This window comes from Olea europaea, unplaced genomic scaffold (assembly GCF_002742605.1).
Source record: "Olea europaea var. sylvestris unplaced genomic scaffold, O_europaea_v1 scaffold2492, whole genome shotgun sequence".
In the NCBI taxonomy this organism is placed as follows: domain Eukaryota; kingdom Viridiplantae; phylum Streptophyta; class Magnoliopsida; order Lamiales; family Oleaceae; genus Olea; species Olea europaea.
The window spans coordinates 17022-37443 of NW_019243151.1; the positions used below are offsets into that span (position 1 = coordinate 17022).

The 20422-nt window shown below is 32.8% G+C and overlaps 1 protein-coding gene and 1 long non-coding RNA gene across 4 annotated transcripts; both read right to left on the reverse strand.

Moving 5' to 3' along the window:
• Window positions 1-6: 6 nt before the first annotated feature.
• LOC111382413 lies at window positions 7-3606 on the reverse strand. Of its 2 annotated transcripts, none has more exons than XR_002700499.1 (4): window positions 3354-3606; window positions 905-1011; window positions 811-816; window positions 7-214 (listed from the first exon to the last, which is right to left on the reverse strand). It is a non-coding gene; the product is annotated as an uncharacterized LOC111382413 (long non-coding RNA). The 2 variants fall into 2 exon arrangements; XR_002700498.1 differs by having other exon boundaries at window positions 357-816.
• A 5414-nt stretch (window positions 3607-9020) lies between these two features.
• On the reverse strand, window positions 9021-17969 carry LOC111382409 (ABC transporter B family member 26, chloroplastic). Of its 2 annotated transcripts, none has more exons than XM_023006378.1 (18): window positions 17386-17969; window positions 16947-17074; window positions 16698-16740; window positions 16192-16236; window positions 15955-16077; window positions 15778-15881; window positions 15286-15340; window positions 15125-15195; window positions 14907-15009; window positions 13762-13972; window positions 12380-12453; window positions 11788-11844; window positions 11349-11423; window positions 11100-11174; window positions 10742-11023; window positions 10602-10666; window positions 10477-10537; window positions 9021-9470 (listed from the first exon to the last, which is right to left on the reverse strand). In XM_023006378.1, the coding sequence occupies exons 1-18, from the start codon at window positions 17815-17817 to the stop codon at window positions 9390-9392; spliced, it is 2085 nt and encodes a 694-aa protein (XP_022862146.1). In that variant the 5' UTR covers window positions 17818-17969; the 3' UTR covers window positions 9021-9389. The 2 variants fall into 2 exon arrangements, with proteins under 2 accessions (XP_022862146.1, XP_022862148.1); XM_023006380.1 differs by having other exon boundaries at window positions 16936-17074; window positions 17386-17752.
• Window positions 17970-20422: the final 2453 nt, after the last annotated feature.

Below are 20422 nucleotides of genomic sequence, written 5' to 3' on the forward strand. Positions count from 1 at the left end.
AAAATTACGGCTTGAATAGTAAAATAACGGTCAAAAAATCAATTTTTTGGGGCAAAAAATCCCTACCAAACGGGGCCTAAATCCTTTTTCGTCCCAATCGCCTTCTTAGTTACCTCATCTTGTTGAGCTTTTTCAGTCCGAAAATTCTTTCCAGTCTAGGTTAAAGGACATTGTTGGTACACAACTATGGCAGATGAAGGATTTAGCACAAATCCTACAAATGGGACCCAATAAAAAAATTATTTTTAGCTTATTGCAAAAAGTAAAAAAGATAATATACCATTATCATATGTAAAAAAGACATCGTATTGTTTATTCGGTGTGACTTCTTAATGAGAACAATTTTCAGTAATCACCTCTTCTTCTGATTGCCTGTACTACGCCGTCATCAAATTCACTTCTTTCTTACTAAACTTTCCCTCTACCGGCCAATTGGAGAAACAAATCAATTTTCCTTTCCACTCGATCAAAGCATTCTGACATCTCACCTCGCATCCTCTCCTCAACTCCTTTTATTTCTTGTTTTATTATGTGAGTGATATAGTCATAAAAAGAAGGTGGTGGTCGTCCAATTATTTTAGATGAATGTTGATGGCTAGACACAAATGGTCGATCCAATGTTTTAGAACATTGTTAGAACATTGTGGGTGACTTTTTCTTGGTGGTGCATCATCACTTTTAGATTTTTTCTACCATTATCCTTAAATGCGACATTATCCAACTTAGGATCCGTTTCATCATCATAATGTCTGGATTCCAACCAAATGGCCCTAGCAGTTCATCATCTATAGGATTTAGCATACGACGTACCTCAATCTGGAAAAAAAAAAGAATGTTTAATTATTCAACAAATTGTTTAGTTACAGTTATCATATGCCATGGAGATTTTAATAAACAAACTCACATTTAATGATTCCAAAAATGTGCAAAGTATTTCTCCCCAAGCTGCTTGCACATTTCCTAGCATACCAAATCTCTTTCGAAATTGGGAATTGCTTTAAAAGCCCAAATCTGTACAATCATAAATTTAATATTCAGTAACATAATTAAAAAAATGTAATTATAAAATAGTTTTAGAATATATTATCATGATTGTAGAATACGGATTTATATATGCATTCTCCTCTATAGTCAAAAGTACATATACCAATATAACAAGGAGGCTCAACTTATATTTATCACTCTTGTGCTTGCAACATTTGAAAACATCTAACAATAAATATCTCTTTATTTTGTTGTTGCTACCCTTTAAACGTTCTTTCAATCACCATGCAAACTCTTATAATCCAAATCTTGCAAGCTTGTCTCCAATTTTAGTCTATACTTCATTTTCTTTTAAGGTACTTATCGATCTCAGAATTAATTGGTGGACCAATTGTGATGCAAGCTTTATGTTCCTCAAGCTCAACAAATGTCCAAAGTAGGAGTTTATGAATAGATCTTGAAGCTTATCATCCAAGTTGTAGAAATCTTCATCAATCAATTTCCTTCTACACCTATTACTTATCCTCACATTTACTATGTCTTCAGCATCAATTTTTTCTTAATTTAAAATGCAAAACAATACTTAAGTTAGGAATCTTATTTCTCAAATCAATCATTATTTTAACAAAACTAACAATGGACAACATCATAGCATTCTCCATATATAAAGACGAAAGAGCATTATTAGATAAGAACAAACAACTAGAGGACATTACAACATATCAAGAGAAAGCTAGGGATGGCAAAAAAATCCTTCAAACCCGATACCCGTTGGGCCCCGCCCTAACGAGGCGGAGATTACCCACTTAATCTGGTATTCCAATACAGGACAAGTAGGGTAATAAGGGCCCTGCCTCGCTCCGCTTCGCCCTATTTAATTTTTTTTTAAAGAATTCAATACTTTAAATGAAAAATTCCATGAAATTTTATTAATTTTGCTTAAAGATGGCAACTAAAATTATCTAAAGAATATGATAAACAATAAAAGTTTTAGTTTTTCAAATATATTCGAATAATAACTAATTAATTAAAATTTCAATAATTATATGATTGTCTCACTTTAATGAATGTGGATAATAACATGAATTATCAAAACTTTAAAAAATTAAACGAGTACGTAAACGAGGTAAATGTCCCGCTTTGTCCCCTGCCTATCTTAAATGGGTAACAAGGCAGAAAATTGACTGGCGAGGTGGGGAACTGGCCCCCTTTTTGCCATCCCTAGAGAAAGTAGCCAAAGTTATATCAAGAAACTCCAAAAGACATTCAAAAGAGATTGCACGCGTAGTATCTGTGGTTATTATTCCTAAAATTCTGAACAAACAATCATCATGCAGTTAACCTATGTTTCTCTTCACAAACTGTATGAAAATAATGAATCCAAAATTGGGAATACACACGACATGCCTTTGCATTGAGAATAAAACAGAAGCATCATTTTATAGTATCCCATATGTCAATACCCCCGAAATGACAATTAGACCTCCTTTCAATCAACTCAATGGATCTTTAATGCATTAAAGCATACATTTTATTTGGCCATTCAAAGGCCCTTCCATCAAGATTACCAAATAGAAACATCAAGATCAGCAATGTACATTTTAATTGCAAGTTAAGTTCTAGCAAAATATAATGAAGCCTAATCAAATTGAGTTATAAAAGCACATAGAAATGCAGTGAATCCTGTTAGTTTTGAGCTTACATTTCTAACAAATTTCAAATCATTCTCCACTTTTGAAAGAATCGGAAATTATTGCTATTAATTTGTCTATCACCATTCACTTTCATGATAATTTAACCCGAGTCATGACTTGCTTTCTTCCTCTCGTTTACTGCAACTGAAATATAGACATTACCATAAAGACCTCAACATAGACAACCATTAACTATTCTATGTGTGATAGCCTGGTTTGCTTGAGCCACATAATCTATTCTCTCAATTCAACTTCAGCTTACAGTTTTAATGCTATAATCTAATCAAAATAAAAGATAAGAAGATTCAAAACATGTAACATTTAATTTCCGTTTGCTTACTCAAGCCTCAAGAGCACCCCCACTTTGACTTTTTGAGAAAGAACCTACTTCTTCAAGATACATGTAACTTTGAATATGTTTTTCTTTCATCCCTTGCTCCATTTTGAAGCTATGATTATTTTTATTTTGCTTCCTAGGACAAACCCTATAGAGAAGGAAATTTTCTCGATTTTGATAAAAACAAATTATGTTAAAGAAAAATTAGATAAACTTTGCAAGCAACACATACAAGTATCTAACTATCAAGAATTTAAAGAGATTCCAACCATGTTCGAAATTCATACCAACACACACTAACTGTAAAAATTATTGCAAAAATAAGGTAGATAACTTACTCCTATTGCGTTCACTTCCACCTTCATAATAGTAAAGAGAGGAATTCTAGAATTTTCGCAAATTTGTAGTTGAATATTTTGGAATCCTAAATCTTCAAGCTTCTGAAACTATGCCCACGAACAATTTATGCTTCCCAATAACTTGACGGAATGCAGTCGATTTTACTAGGTTTATAGTGAAGTTGAAGATAATGAAAGGGGAAGAAAGAAGCTATTCATTTCAAAAATTTGGGAATAGGGTTTTTACAACGGGTGAAATGAGGGGAAATATGGTGATTTTTGATTTAATAGTTGAAAGGCAATTTTGTCATTTTACCATTTAATACATTTTGAATTTTCTTTAAAATATAAGTTAAAGCATTTGTCCAAACTCTTTACACAACCCGGCTAACTGACCAAATTTCCCGAAGATATATGACTCAAGGGAATTTAGCCAAATAGCCAATTTACAAAATGATTTTGGACAAATTTATTAAAAAAAAAAAATGCAAAATATTTTATTAATAAATTGCCCTTCAATTTTTAACTAAAAAAATCACCCAATTTCCTCTCATTTCATCCGTCATTTCTTCTTCAACACTGTAAAATCGTAATCTCCGTAAATTAACGTCTTCTTCTTCTTCCTGTTTTCATCATCTTCAACTTCAACGTAAAATCCACTAAATCGACTCCAGATTTGCAAAAATACTAGAATTCCTCTCCTTACTACTACATGGTGGAAGTGAACGCACAAGGAGTAAATTTTCTACCTTACTTAGAACATACTCTTCTGCTCTATGAAGTGTTTGATATGATTTCTTGATTACATTTTTGAAAAGGCATGTTGCATTCTGATATTTTTCATCCCATGTTGCAACTGGGCCACTTTCAAGGATGTATTTGGTGGCATTTTAACATGTATACGCTCAGTGTTGCATATCCCCAATTTTGGATTTATTTAATTTGAAATTCTTTTAGAGTTGTATACTTTTGGCAACTCTATTTTTATTCTTATATGCACAAGGATACTACTCGACAAGAAAGATTTAGGAGTCTAATTCCGAGACATTTCACATAATAGAAAGTTTGTATAATTTTATATTTATATATTATTGCTTCGAAAGTCAAATAAATAAATAAGTGATAATGACCTAGGATTCTTAGTACATTGACGAGTTGTGACAGAGGATGTTTTCACTTGCTATTGTAAAATGAAAATGCAAAAGATTTTAGAAAAGGTACATGTTAAATGGATTGTCATCCTTGTAAATAAGTTGCATTGCAAGCTTGAATTTTATCCGTGCATTTGTTTGGTAAACGATTACTTTGAGAAATAAGATTCCTAACTCAATTATTGTTTTGTATTTTACACCAAGTAAATGCTCAAGACATGGTGAACGCAAATATGTGTAGAATGAAATTGATTGAAGAAGTATTCTACAGCTTGGATGATAAGCATCAAGATCTATTCACAAATTATTGCTTTGAACATTTGTTGAACTTCAAGGACACAAAGCTTGTATCACAATTGGTCAACTAGTTAATTCTGAGGTCGATAAGTACCTCAAAAGAAAATGAAGTGTGGATTAAAATTGAAGACAATCTTGTAAGATTTGAGTTGCAAGTTCATATTGGTGACTGGGTTTAAAATTGGGGATTTGGAAGATAAGGACGCGATGTAAGGACAAAATTGTAAACTTGTGAAGATAGTTTCAAGCATAGTAATGACAAAATAAAGAGAGGTTTATTATTAGATACTTTCAAATGTTGCAAGCATAAGAGTGATAAGTACAAGTTGGGCCTTCCAGTTATATTGATGTATGTACTGTCGGCGGTAGAGGAGAATACATATATTAAATTGTGGTGATGTTATTTGGTTGATGATTTTGATAGATTTAACTACGCATGGGGAAAAAGTCGTATGAGTAGGGTGTTCAAACGCAATTTGGGAAAAACGTCAAAGAATTTTAAATTTATGATTGTACAAATTTGGGCGTTTGAAGCAATTCCAGTGTTAGAAAAAGATTCAATCGTGTGACAGATGATGGTAGAATTCCAAGAATGATAGGCTGGAAAATGTACGAGCAACTTAGGGAAGAAATACTTAGCACGTTTTTGGAATCCTCAAATGTGAGTTTTATTTGTTAAAATCTACATGGCTCAACTTTATCCAAGTTTTGCCGAAGGAGCAACCCCATTTTTCACCTTGAATTGGTTAAATTATGCGGAATTTCTTACTTTTTGCGTATTGATTATTACAAACAATTTGCTAAAAGCTGTACATTTGTTTTTTTCAGATTAAGGTATATCATATGCTAAATCCTACAGATGATGAACTCACGGAGGCATTTTGGTACGAATCAACAGCTTTTGACGATGATGTAAAACCTATAGTGGATAATGTAGCATTTGAGGTTGATGACGAAAAAAAAATTTGAGAGTGATGATGCACCATCTATTTTCGATCAACCACAATGTCCTAAGATATCAAAACGACCATCTGTGTCTAGCCATCAATATTATCCTAAAACAATTGAGCGAACATCACCCACCTCTTATTACTATATCGCTCAGATAGTAAAATAAAAAATAAGAGAAGTTGAGAAGAGACAATTTATTTTATTCTTTCATTTTGTTGTACAACCCTATTTATTAAATGCCAATTGAAACAATTCTTCACCATTCCCCGCATGACTCCATGTCTATTTTCCTTCTTCAGTCTTCTCAAACTCAACAAAATAGCATACTTGTACCCATATCATTCTACGGAATCCATAGTTGCAAATAAAATCAAAAAGTTAAATAATTTACTCAAATATGTATACATCAAAGTAACATGAAAATAATTAACACATTTAAATTATCAAAATGACCACATTGTATTTCCAATAACGAACAGAGATCGTTATATATAACAAATAATGTTTGTACTTCCATTGTGTAATATAACAACTGCAAAACCATAATCATTCAATAGTTGTAGAAACAAAAAAATACGGTAAATACAAAAATCAATAAGTTTTAAAATATCATTCCATACTATATTCAATAATAAAACTACAATTTACACGAGATTCCTAAAAACACAGTTATTCATTTTTCAAATGTAATTGAGATTTCAATGTATATAACATAGTAACAAACTATTGTTCAAATACCCAAAATAAATGAAGAATAGGATTTTAAGGTAGAGATCTGAAAGCTAAAGAGAAGAAAACGATCAATTATGACATTGGGGCCCTAAAATTGAATTGGGGAATTTAATTGAATTGATATGGATTTAATGTCTTTTCCGATGATGATGATATTTATGACATTCGGCATTTTTTTATTTTATAAAGGAGGATTATATTGCCACCACTAGTTTTATTTAATAAAACCACATTTTACTCGAAGTGGATCTACTCAATCTTATTATAGCAATTATTTTTTTAACTTTTTTTGTTGAATTCTTATCACCAACATTTCATTAATTAGTACGTCTCGTCCTTAATGTTGACTTATATCAAAATATTTTGTTTTCATGCTTTGAAATAGTGGGAAAATATTTTTTTTACACTTTTTATTTATTATTATTTTTTTAAATGTGATGAAAAGGTAAGTTGATTTACACCATTTCAATGAATTTTTTAATATAAAATTGTTGTCAAATACGTAATGTTTTAACTAATAAAAAGTTTAAGGATCAGAATGACATGAAAAATCTGAAGGATATAAATATTATATTGAGCAAAGATTAACAATCTTAAGTTTAATTAAAATGTTGTACAAGAAATAAAAATTGTGACGTGAATATAATAATCATTTTATAATTGAAGGTCATTTGACCAATAAACATTGAGAGGAGATTATTTAATCAAATTCGTTGTTTGACTAACCTCTTTTACAAATTCTCCCATCACTCCATGTCTCAACACTCATTATTACACTAACATATTTTTCTATAAAAAATAAATGTAAACCCAATATTCAACTTTTTATTGTAACATTTCAACAACTATTATTTAAATATATTAAAAAATTATTTTAATCTAGACCAAATAGAGACTATTTTATATTCCGTTGCTTTTGACTTGATATAAAACGAAGCGATTGCCTTGTCAAATAAAGATTTAGGTTTGGATTTGAATTAGAAGTAAGAATTTTAACGTGAAAATGAAAATATTATAAGGAAAGATGAAAAAAAAAATTACAATCTAATATCGAAGGAATGAACTTTAACTTGATTGATTTTTGATACAGCAATGTTCGCCTCGACGGCTGCATCAACATTGAGCTTTAGACGGTTAGCAGAGGGTGGTCGCCGCTTAACCTCTACTAGGGTTTTATGGATATTTAATATCAAGAAAAGACTCAAATTGAGCAAAGATTGAGTCGTGGAGAAAAAATAAGTAGAGGGTTGTTTGAAAATATTAATTTAGTAAATAATTTCGGGTAATTAGTACAAATCGTCCCTACCTTTCGATGTTTTTTGTGGAAAACGTCCCTACCTTTCGTTTTTTGACGAATTACACTCTTATCTTTACATTTTTTTGCGCAAAACGTCATTCTGTCAACTTCCCGTTAAAATGTTCTATTAAATCAAAAGGTAATTAACACAAAAGGTCCCAACCTTTCAATATTGTTATGTAAAACATCCATACATTTCATTTTTTTGGCATAATTAGCACAAAAGGTCCCTACCTTTCAATGTTATTGTGGAAAACGTCTCTACCTTTCATTTTTTAGCATTTTCACCCCTACCTTTCACCTTTCATTGCAAAAAAGGTCATTCTCATCTATTTTTTCAAAAAAATGACGATTTTACCCTCCTATTCAAATAAAACAAAAAGAAAAGATGAATTACCAACTGCAATCATAGTCCTTAAATTTTTAAAAAATTACAAAGAAATAATAAATTCTTAACCACCACCACTTTCACAACCTATCAAGCTGCCAACTATAAATCCACATAACACCACCTTTCAGCCACCATGCCCACTGAACTCCACCACCGTAAATGTGGTTGTTTCAGACAGTTTGGTGACCAATACTATGGAGGAGGATATTGGGGAGAGTGAGGCGAGACTGGTGGTGGTGCAGTCTGATAGGTGTTGTGATTGAAAAGTGGTGCTATATGGATCTATAGGTAGTGGCTTGGTGGGGTTGTGAAAGTGGCCGTAATGGAGAATTTAGGATTTATCTATAATGTTTTGAAAGATTTAGAACTATGATTGCAATTAATTAATTATTTATTTTTTTTCTTTTCTTTTTGTTTTATTTCAATAGGAGGGTAAAATCGTCATTTTATTGGAAAAATGGATGAAAAGACATTTTGCGCAACGAAAGGTGAAATGTAGGGGGTGAAAATGCTAAAAATGAAAGGTAGGAACATTTTGCACAATAATATTTAAAGGTAGGAACATTTTGTGCTAATTATGCTAAAAAATAAAAGGTATGGACGTTTTGCACAATAACTTTGAAAGGTAGGGACCTTTTGTGCTAATTACCTTTTGATTTAACGGAGCATTTTAAACGGAAAGTTGACAAAAGGACGTTTTGCGCAAAAAAAAAATAAAGGTGAGGGTATAATCCGCCCAAAAATTAAAGGTATGGACGTTTTATACAAAAACATCGAAAGGTATGGATGTTTTGTGCTAATTATCCAATAATTTCTGAAATAATAAAGTACTTTTTCAAGCCTTACAATACGGATCAAGAAGACATCTTTGAGAGCATTATATATGATCTGTCAAGAAGTTACACATGGAGCAATTGGCTACCCTTAATAATGTAAAGAATACAAGACAGAAACTAGTGTCATGGAAAATGTATAGACTACGAAATCTTTAAGCAACCAGGGTGTTTTTTTTTTTTTTTTTAGCAATCAAAAAGTTCAGGTGGTCACTGCAATTATTCTTCTTTGTTCAGGAAATTCAATTCTTGTTAGTCGAGATTGGCGCGTCCATACAATTGTCAGAACTAAAGTTCCCTTGAACCTCTATGCTGGCCTCGTATATCATTAGTATAGCATGAAATAAGCAGTGATCGTTGTAGTGACATTGTACGGCTATGGTATCATGCAACAGCATCAGCTTGTCGTCTGGTTAATCGTGCATACAAGCCGTCCTTGTGGAGAAGCTCCTTATGGTTGCCCATCTGAAAAATTGAGGACAGTTAAAGATTCAGAGTCCCGCAAAACAAGAAAGAAAAACTAAGGATTATGGGTCCATCTGATTCTGAAACTAAGAAACTGATTCTGGACCTGCTTAGATAATTTTCTAAGAAGTGTTTTAACTGATTAGAAGAGCTTTTTAGAGGAAAATGGCCAAGGAGGCTTCCTCAAGAAGCTCTTCTAAAAAAAGATGAACTAGAAACCCAGCCAAATATGTCCTAAATAGTCGAAATCCAAAAGCTATACCATATGTCTAAACTTGCATCTTCCAATATTTAGTTAAGTTCTTCTGTATTAGTTAAACAACTTGGGCATTGACAGATGTCAATCGAATAAAATCATTACAGACCATAATATCCATGAATACGTTGCCTTGCAATGTTGAATTCTGCAAAGCCTAATTATAATGTTCACTTTTACCTTGACCGAAGATTGACCTATGATTTAGGTAATTTTCTTATTACATGGTTGAACAGGGGCTAAAGAAACCTGAGAGGAAAGTTTAATGATTTCTCAATTTTCCGTGAAAACTTGTAATGGTAACGAAAAGTAGCTCTCACATTGAGAATGAACATTATGAATCTATATATTAGTGTGTGTGAATTTCTGCTCTAGGTTATGTTCAAATTTCCTAGAATTATTTCATCACATACAAAAGAACAGTGGAGTAAATTGAGCAATGTTAGCATCACTTGCATTTTCAAAGTGAAGCTCAAGATAACAATAAGCCCCTGTTTGATAGCCATTATAAAGGGAATTGGAGGAAAATAATATTTTGAATAGTGATTTTTTGGAGAATGTGTGATTAAAAAGTAGAGAAAAGTTTTCAAGTTTAAGTGCATAATATTTTATTGTGTGAATGTTTGGTCGAAAATGAGTATGAGAAATAAAGAATTTTAATTCAAAAACAGTCAAATATATGTTTATGCAAACATGTTGAATGGAAAACTAGAATCCAAGTTTGATAGGTCGGACACCCAGAGCACGTACCTCTACAATTTTACCGCCCTCCATCACTACAATTCTGTCAGCAGCTTGAATTGTGGAAAGCCTGTCAAAAGTGGTTATCAGTACTCGTTTGCCATCAAGTCACATAACTCTGCAAGGAACCTCACCTGTGTGCAATTACGATGACAGATCTCTTGATTTCTAGGTCACTACGCAATGCTCGAAGAACGCCCTATTTACAATGCAAAAGTAGTAAGTTAGAATATAAATTATGCACAGTTTTCACGAGTATGTTCGGTTTCTCTACCTTGACATAGTGTTCGCTTTCTGCATCCAAAGCACTGGTAGCTTCATCAAGGATTAAAAGGCTTGGGTCTCTAAGAAGCGCCCGGGCAATAGCGATTCGCTGCTTTTGTCCTCCACTGAGCAAATCATCATCAACGAGTGTTTGGTAGCCATTGGGCAGAGACAAGATGAAATCATGGGCAAAGGCCTGCTTGGCAGCCCATTCCACATCCCGCTGACTAACATCTCGGGAACATCCATATCTTATGTTCGAACCGATGTCCATGCGGAAGAGTCGGGGTTCCTGTGGAACAAACATCAATAAGTACATTTTTGAAGTTTGAATTAAGTTATTCGGAAAAGAAAATAATAGTGGCTACCTGTCCCACATATCCAATTCTTTCTCGAAACCACTTAATATCCAGTTCTTTTAGTAGGTAGCCATCAATCAGTATCTATACTCAGGACAAAAAATATCAATTAAACTTGCAATAAGTAACAGCTGTGAAAGTAAAAATATGAATTTCTAAAATACTAGGGCTTATTCTACGCAGTTAATTCCAATTCTTTTTTTCTCCGTCCACAACAAAGTAAAAGCATGCACAAGAATAGAAGGATAACTTGTTTACCTCACCATTTGTGGGCTCGTAAAGGCGGAGCAGAAGATTCACTACAGTGCTCTTCCCACTACCACTAAGGCCAACCTGGAAAAAGCAATAAAGAGATTCATTTCTGGACATGTCCATGGAGAAGTTTTGGCTGTATAATGCTAGATTCAACATGAAATATGACTCAAGAGGGAGGCATCCAGAGGCTGCAATATTTATCAAAGTTTTTATGCAATGCATGTTATGTTTACCTTTGCATTTTCAGATTACTACCCCTTCATGATTCTACTTACTGTTATATAATATTTCCTAGCTGATATATCTGTATGGTTTGCATGTGTATACCTATTTCCGACCATTTTCAAGCATTTGATAACATCCACAAAGATATTCCTCAATGGATGGAAATGTAAGTGGCCAACTGATATATTCACAACTTAAAAACAAAGTGTATACTTACTATGGCAACTACTTCCCCAGGACAGACTACAAAGTCGAAATGTTGTAATACGGGTACCTGTTCACGTGTCAAGAAAATAGATCTTTAATTGCTGTACCAGAAAGTTGATATGAATTCAAGTTACACAGTAAGATCAAGCAAATGACCAGTTGGAAAAGATAACAATTTTTGTTTTATGTCAGAGTCAAAATGCAAAAAATTTAGGTGTTGATACTTCATGACTTGCTCACTACAGAATGATATAATGCCTCATGGCCATAAATCTTACAGGCTACAGCAACTCCACATTCAATAACAGGTAAACTAACATGCATTAATAAAACGGTGCCTGTAACAAATAGACAGACTACAGTTGCCTCTCATGATTTAGAAGAAACGTACAGGTAACTGAATAAGTACAAATGTTGTAATAGTTATAAATGAAAGATTAAGAGTTGCCAACTGTAGTGTGTAAACACGTGGACTATAGTACACTGAAGGAGAGGTATCAAGTTGGTAAGAAGAAGAATATTTATTTGTACTTTCAGAATGAAATAATTGCCAACTGCAACATATAAACTTGTATATTGGAAATATTCTAAGGGAACCTCACCTCAGGTCTTGAAGGATAGTGAAAGCTTACATCCCGAAATTCAATTCTCCCCATCAATCTTTGCAACTTTGATCCTGTAGCATGTTAACATATTTTTAACTGTCACAAAGTTACCAAAATCTGGAAATGCAACAATGATTTATGGCTTCTTCGAGCATGCTGGTGAAGAAGAAAATTTCGGGCCAGTTTGGCATGGGTTTTGAAAAACCAAAAGCTGCTACTGGGACTAAGAAACTACTTTGAAAAAGCACAATCCTCGCCAAACGGCCCCTTAGCCTTCTTCCATCTCCTGGAATTATCTCAAGAAAGTATACTCTCAGGAATAACATCCCATGCAAAAGAAAATCTCTTTTATATGCTTCCAGGCGAAAACTCTGTAGGGTTTCACTTGAATAGGTCTCCAAATAAAAGGGGAATTTTTAATTTTTAACTAGAAACAAGACCTTAGTAATAATTTTTTTTTTTTGATAGGTAATAAGAGAATTTTATTCCTTAAAAGAGAGTACAAGGGAGGTATACAATCACTTTAAGAATGAAAGGAACAACATGAAACTAGGCAATCCTACGACAAGACCTTAGTAATAAGTTGAGAGTGAATAACATCTATTTCTGATAATATTTACTGAATGCCTATGAGATTCCCTGGAACAGTTTTAGAATAGAAACTTTTTGCTGTGTGGAGAATCAATTAGCACCTTTGTTGTTCCAACTTCCAAGAACCGTTTACCTTTTTCCAATTCCCAATTAAAACATAAGTTTAAGGTTTCATTCATCTTATATGCATTTACTGACTTAACACAAAATACCAAATCACTTCTAAATTTTTAGGCTACTGATTTAACTACTACAGTAAATTGATTTTTGATAAGTTATGGCATATTGTTTTACTAGTGCAGCAAATTGAAAATATAATAAGCTACTAAGCGTACATGATCATCAATTATTGTTTAGATCAATTATTTAATTTGTTATTGTATTAATCATCATTAAATTTGTATAGTCCAAAACTATGAGAGAGTAAGGGCCAAACTGTGGAAACACAAAATGCCAGCTAATGATAAATTCATTTTCTTAATTTCGGGGAAATTGCGTCCATCATTTTCTCTGCATCCCTTCACATTAATGCAAAAAACAATGGCAAGATTAACATTATCAATAACATAGATCATTATCCAAATTGAACGTGTAATAATCAATTAAAAAATAATTTACTAAAACATTAAAGCGACCAATGGGCAGTACTGTTGAATGTGTGCAGGATAATATTCGTGGACAGATCAAGGTTGAATTATCTACCAAATATGAGAATAAATTTGGGAACTTTAAATAACCTAAGCACATATAAATAAGATTCATTTGAGAAATTTGAGAAGCAGGCATGCCTTTTGCAGTGAATTGATCGCTAGGTGAAAGATCCATCAACTGAAAAACTTTTTCACTGGCTCCAACAGATTGCATCAATGATGACAAATTATCCCCAATCCACCAGGTTGAATAGATTAGCCATTCACTGTATAAAATGAACTTTGTAAGTTGCTCTGCAGTTATATGGCCAGCCAGAATGGACATTCCTCCCATCAGCACGGCAATAACCTATAGAATTTTACATGTGCGCTGAAGTTAATGTTACTTTTTAGATAGTCAAATAAAGATCCACTTCGGATTTTCCACGTGAAAGATTTAATCATATATACAAAATGAAGTTGCAAGAGAATAAGGGTCTGTTTGATTGTAAAGATGGAATTTGGGTGAAAAGAAAACGAATTTCATGGAATTAAATTGCCTATAAATTGTTTTCCTGGAAATTGTAAATTATTGTGTCTGATTGGTATAATTTTTCATGTGAAAAACGTTGAAATAAAAGTGTTTTTTGGTGTTCGTTTGGCTTTATTTTACATGAAAATTATCAATTAAAGGGATAGATTTTACTGATATTAAGGATGAAATTTGTTTCATTGCAAAAAAATAAATAAATAAATAAAATAAAAAATCAAGAAAATCATCTATCTTTTGGTGTTCGTTTGACTTTGTTTTACATGGAAATTTCAAATTAAAGGGAAATATTTTTTTACAATAATTCTTAGAATTTTTTTTCATTGCCAAAAATAAAAAAATTAAAAAAATAAACGAAAAAAATGCTACAGTAATCCGGGAAAATGGATTCTCGCCATTTTGGAGATAATTCATTTTCCTCCAAAATATGGAAAATGTCTATGTGGCATGAAAATGTGGAAAATGAATTCCAATGAAATTTTTGACAATTAAACACCAAAAAAATGAAAAAATGGAATTGCAATTCCATTTTCCATGGAATTTCCACCCTATCAAACACACCCTAAATGGCTTTGGTGAGAATTCCCTTGTTCACTCACTCTTCACCTTCTTATGCTCCCTAATCAAATGAATTAGAAGGTGACCTTTCAAGCAGGTTGCAGAATATCCAACAATGTATCAGATATATAGGGAGCTGGGAAATGATCAGAAAAGAAAGAAACAAGCAAATACTAAACTAGTGAAATAACTATACCTGTGCTGAGTGATAGAGTGTGTGGAAGCTGAAGCTCCAAACTCCATGTGCAGCACTCTGTCTTAAGCTTATGCCAGCTAATTTCTCCAGCCACTTCCGATATCTACCACCGAAAGAACCGGTTAAATTATATTTTGAGATAATTGTAACTTCAGCTTATAGTAATATCAGATACAGGACTGGAAAATGAAAATACAGAATTGTGAATGAATTCTTACCTCCCAAGTTCTTGTTGCTCTGTTCCATAAACCCGTACAGTTCTCATCAAAGAGAATGCCTCTTGTGCAACCTACAGAAAAAATAAGGAAAACTGATAATATGAAAAAATGAGGAAACGAGGTGTCTCTAAAATACTTAAAAATATAGTTTCCAGTCTTACTTCATTAGCAGAAGCAGTGATTTCTTGAATCAGCTTAGCAGATTGCTTTTGATACCTATATAAGATAAGAAGCGCATATAATTAACAGAAAATAAAGAGATATCAGAACATATTGCACATAATTACGGTTTTGTTATGATATAAGAACTCAAGTAATCTACCCTAAAGACTTAAGCTTGGTTTTCTGTATGTATGCATTATAGGGGTTATGGGTGGAGGGCTTATGATCCAAAAGCCAGACTAATGTAGCTCCAGGCATCATCTTCAATTTCATTTAATACCTCGTGCTACGACCCCTTAATCTCATAAAATTCAATCCATGCATAAATGATAAAATATCCATGTAAACAGGGACTATTCTAAGAATTCATGTTTTTCTAAGTGACAGTAATCTACAAGTTCACTGATTTGCCGACACTTTAAACAAGGCAAACTGAAATTCGGGAGAGTATAATCTGATCTGTATATCGAATAGGACCGGAAGAATCGTACCGGCCATATATAACCATGATGGTTGAGAGAGTGACACAAGTGGCCAATATACACAATCCAAGTGGACGTGACAAAATCAACAAGTACACCAAAGCACCTGTTCCCTATAGGATACAGTAATAAGATTCTAAACTTAAGAACTGGAAAACGTGCTTGAAATTTACTTAGAGAACGAACCTGAAGAACATTACGAAATATCAGGTTTAAGTCATTTCCCATCACACGTGACACTTGTTGACAATCTGACCCAAGCCTACTTGTTAAACCACCAACTGTTTCAGAGTCGAAAAAGGATATATCCTACAAAGAAAGTAGCTAAAAATAATAAGAAATAAATCATGCTTTGTGTTATTAAGACAAATAGCAGAAACCATGTCGAGTCCACAACATTTTATAGCATATTATTTTACGAACCTGAAGAAGAAGTGTAGAGTATAATTGTTCCCTCATTCGCTTGACCTGAACATTAAAATCGAAATTTTTTATAAGTATCGATATCAAAACTTCATATAAAACCCAAAAAGAGAAACTATGCCTGCAATATTTTGTTTTGCATTCTGTCAGGTGGGAGCCAGAAAATTTATCTTGTCAAAGATGTAACAATAATTAACAATGCCAACATCAGATAAAAGTAAACCTACTCACTTCACAGAAATCAAGAGGTTAGTAATTAACGATTTCCCTGGCACCGCAGGTTGATTTAGTAACTTATGCAATACTTATGTAAGGACATTACCAATTGATGGACTCTATAATTATCCATTCAAGGGATTTAAAACAGATACCTTGACTATTTCTCAATTTTTTTTAATAGGGTGAAGTAAATTCTCTTTTTACCAACCCCAGAGAAATTCCGAATACAGGCTCTTTGCATGTTAAAAGATAAAATATAGGAAGATTTAGTATGTCCATGAACTCACCAGGATCATATTTGCAATTCCAAACAACGCACCTCGCACACCGCTGTGAATTTCAAGGAAAAAAGGATAGCAGTTCATTGAATTGACGAGGTTATGTTGCAAAATTGAAAATTAAATTAAAACATAATAGGTATGAAGCTAGTTATGCAAAACATCCATGTAATGAGACGTAGAAGGTCTTAAAGCCGGTCTCTTCCCTATTGTGCATATTAAAATAGGAAGGGAACTTTGACCGTACAAGATTTTAACCTGCATATTCCCGCAGTGATACACAGCAGAACCAAAAGGCGCACATTCTGGTGGAAAACCGCAATCTTACTACTTTGTGCAGCAAAGATTGATGCAGTAAGATAGTGTGGAATGGAGATTTCAGAAAGCTGAGCCATAAGAACAAATTTCAGCACTAAACACATAAAGAGACCAAGAGAGTTAATCTAAAGAAAGTGGTAAACAAGCCTAACTCGACTAAGTTTAATGAGCAGCACGGAGAAACAAGCCAAGCTCAAATAAATCAAAATCAGAACAAGAAAATAAGCTTCATATCAGATCATTAAAATAATTGATATAATCATTCTATCATAAAGTCTTAATCTTTAACAGACACCAGATGGGATTAAATCACATTTCTTTACCCACGAAAAGAAGAAAAGAAGTTGCAAGGGATGAAAAAATACAGGATTAAACTTACAGCAGCGAGAATGAGGGCAGCAAATGCAGTAAAAATAACCCATCGATCTTGAGCTATCAATTCCCACATCCTTTTCAGCGCAACCAAAACAGTCACAGGTTTCGCCACAATCACACCATCAACGCCCTCATTCGACAGCCTCCACCACTCCCCACCAGGCAATATATACCTTACAAACTCAACCCACTTCTTCAACCATCCTTCCTCATATCGTTTCAAGGAACCCTCTTCCTCTTTTTTTACAGGGTACCCATTAACTGAAACCGATTTTATTGAAGAATGGTGATGAAATCTTCTATTCGAATTGAAAAATTGGAGTTGGGAGTTTTTGTGACGGAAAAGGTCAATTCTATAATGGGATTTTAATGAAATTCTTGTTTGTTGAATTGGAAATGTGAAGGGTGGATGGAGATTACACAAGGTGGAAGACATTTTAGGAATTTGAACGAGAAATTGTAATAACTGGAGAAAGTAAAGATTTTCTTTGTTCTGTATTTTTCTGGTTGAGGAATGAGCGTGTTGTCACCACTCATTCAACGAAGAGTCTGGGGAGGAAGGTGTAAGCAATGGAGCGAAAGTCCAAAGTACACGTCCAGATTAGTTGCTTTGAACGTTATATTTACTTTTTCATTTGGGTAAATATATTCAGGCAACAATTTTTTTTTAACGTACACAACATTTTTAATTACAATTAATATCCTTAAATCTTTCTTATTTTTACACTTATATTTTCAACTTTTCTAAAATAATTTCTAACATCAACCCTTTATTAATTTTACATCTTATCTATAGAAACAATTTTCTTCCAAAATATTTGTTATGAGGGCAAAAGGACATACTTATCTCTCGTATTTTTAAATAATTGAAATAAATAATTAATATATAAGTTAAACAAAATATTTGTCCATCATTTCAATACACGTAAGTAGAATATTTGGATGAAAATTTATGATTAGAGAGAAAGTATGTTAATTAATTGAAAGTTAAGAATGATAATGTAGCGAGAAAAAAAATTGAGGACATAAAAGCAAGAGTGAGTAAATATTGTAAACCTTGTAATTAAAACATGGTTTAGATATTAAAAAAAAAAAAAATAGTTGTGTGATTACTCTTTTCTTTGCGCTCTTACTCCTCTTCTTATTCTTATGCTTCCCTATAGTTTTATAACATAATAACAATACGAAAAGTCTCATCCAAAATAGAGAGAAAAAACGAGATTCATAGTATATAAAATCAGCCTTATAGATGTGATCAAATGTTGATATCTCAACGCGTTGTAATTCGATCATTGCAAAATTTGGACAGCAAATTGGCAACTCATTTTTCTTCAAATTCAATGTTTATTATCAAAATCCAACAGTTAACTTGCGAAAAATTACTATGTGAAATTAGCAAGTCTTGAATTGGATGAAAGATTGTGATTTCTTGGAAAATAATGAAAATTTTTCAGATTTATATTTTTAAAGAACTTGAGACTACTCAAATTTATTTAAATTCATCGAATTCAAGTATTACTTTCACTAAATGATCATCTTCATATTCCAAGTAAGTTTATACTTACAATTCTTTTTTATCATAATTGCAGCCACGATCTCAAGTCTTTCAAATATTTGTAGATTTTATAATATAATCTTTCATTTGTTGCACACGAGGCCCCAAACCTTTCGAGTGCATGTGGCTGTAAAACAAATGGATGATTTTCATCCATAGGTTCATTAAAATCCGTTCGTTCCCTTTTCTTTGTAGATGGCTTGAACTCTTGTCTCGGAGATGTTAGATCTACTTTTATGCTTTCTAGTTGATCAAGAAATTATGTTTAACCACGTTTTTAATGTTTTAGAAAATGAGAAAATAGAAACTTCCAATTTATCACATTAAACAATTAAAAAAATTAAATGAAAAGGTCGAAAAATGAAATAAAAAAAATGAAATGATTATCTTCATCATCACTCCCAGCCCCAAACCACCTCAAAACAAAACTAAAATTCTACTTCGGTGGCAACATCAAAATCTTCAATATCGTTTGTAGTGCTTGTTGAAGAGCTGGAATTCGAGGTTTTCATCATAGGATCTGAGGGTTTCTCGATTGAGTTCTCTTGTTGATTGTCGAAAACTTAGAGCAATTCACTTCTATTTTGCATTGAACTGCAATGTGATGAAGAAGGAAGTGTTCATGCATACAGTTGGATTGCTTTTGGTACATTCCATTTGAGCTGCCTCGGGGAGAAGTGCAGTCGTAGGTATGGGTGTTCAGTAAAATTTCATAAGCGTATGGGAAAATTGTGCACAAAAAATACAAACCGATCCTTCATGATGCAAAAAACAAGTCTTGCGTGCAAAAATATTAAATTTCACATAAAGAAGAATAAATCAACCTCAACATGCAACTTTTCCACAATTTATAATCTAACACGTGGTTCTAAATGTAAGTGTTATGCCCTAAATTCAATCGATTTAGGTTGTAAACACTTTTAATATGTTTAATGCATATAATTTGGCAAGATCTATTATTTATTTAAATTGATTTTGTGATAAATAATATTAAATAATAGAATCCGAAAATCCAAGTTTAAGTGATTTGTTAATTACAAAGAGTTGTGATTGTGATATACAAATTACATATGATTGGATTTTGAATAAACCGTTGTCATAAGTAATGACGAGATACGAATATCATTAATACAGTTAGACCATCACGTGTGACATTTCTTACTTGTGAAGTAAGTAGCTGATCTTACGAGTTAAAGTGTGGTGACACTTAAATGAACACGTGGATATTTTGTTATAGAACAAAACATTGGAAACCCGCTAAGAGATTCCACATGGATAACTATTTGAGTGTCAATGGTTAATCTCTAACATTCGGTAGTGGAATTGGTCCTATAACTTGAGATCATCATAGTGCCTTGTATGAGGATAGTCATGCTTTGACGGTGTTGGATGTTGCTCTGCCAAGGGCCGCTAATACGACATCGTTAGGGTATGTCAATAACCATATGAAGGTTGTGAATGACCAATAAATGATTCGTTACTCTTA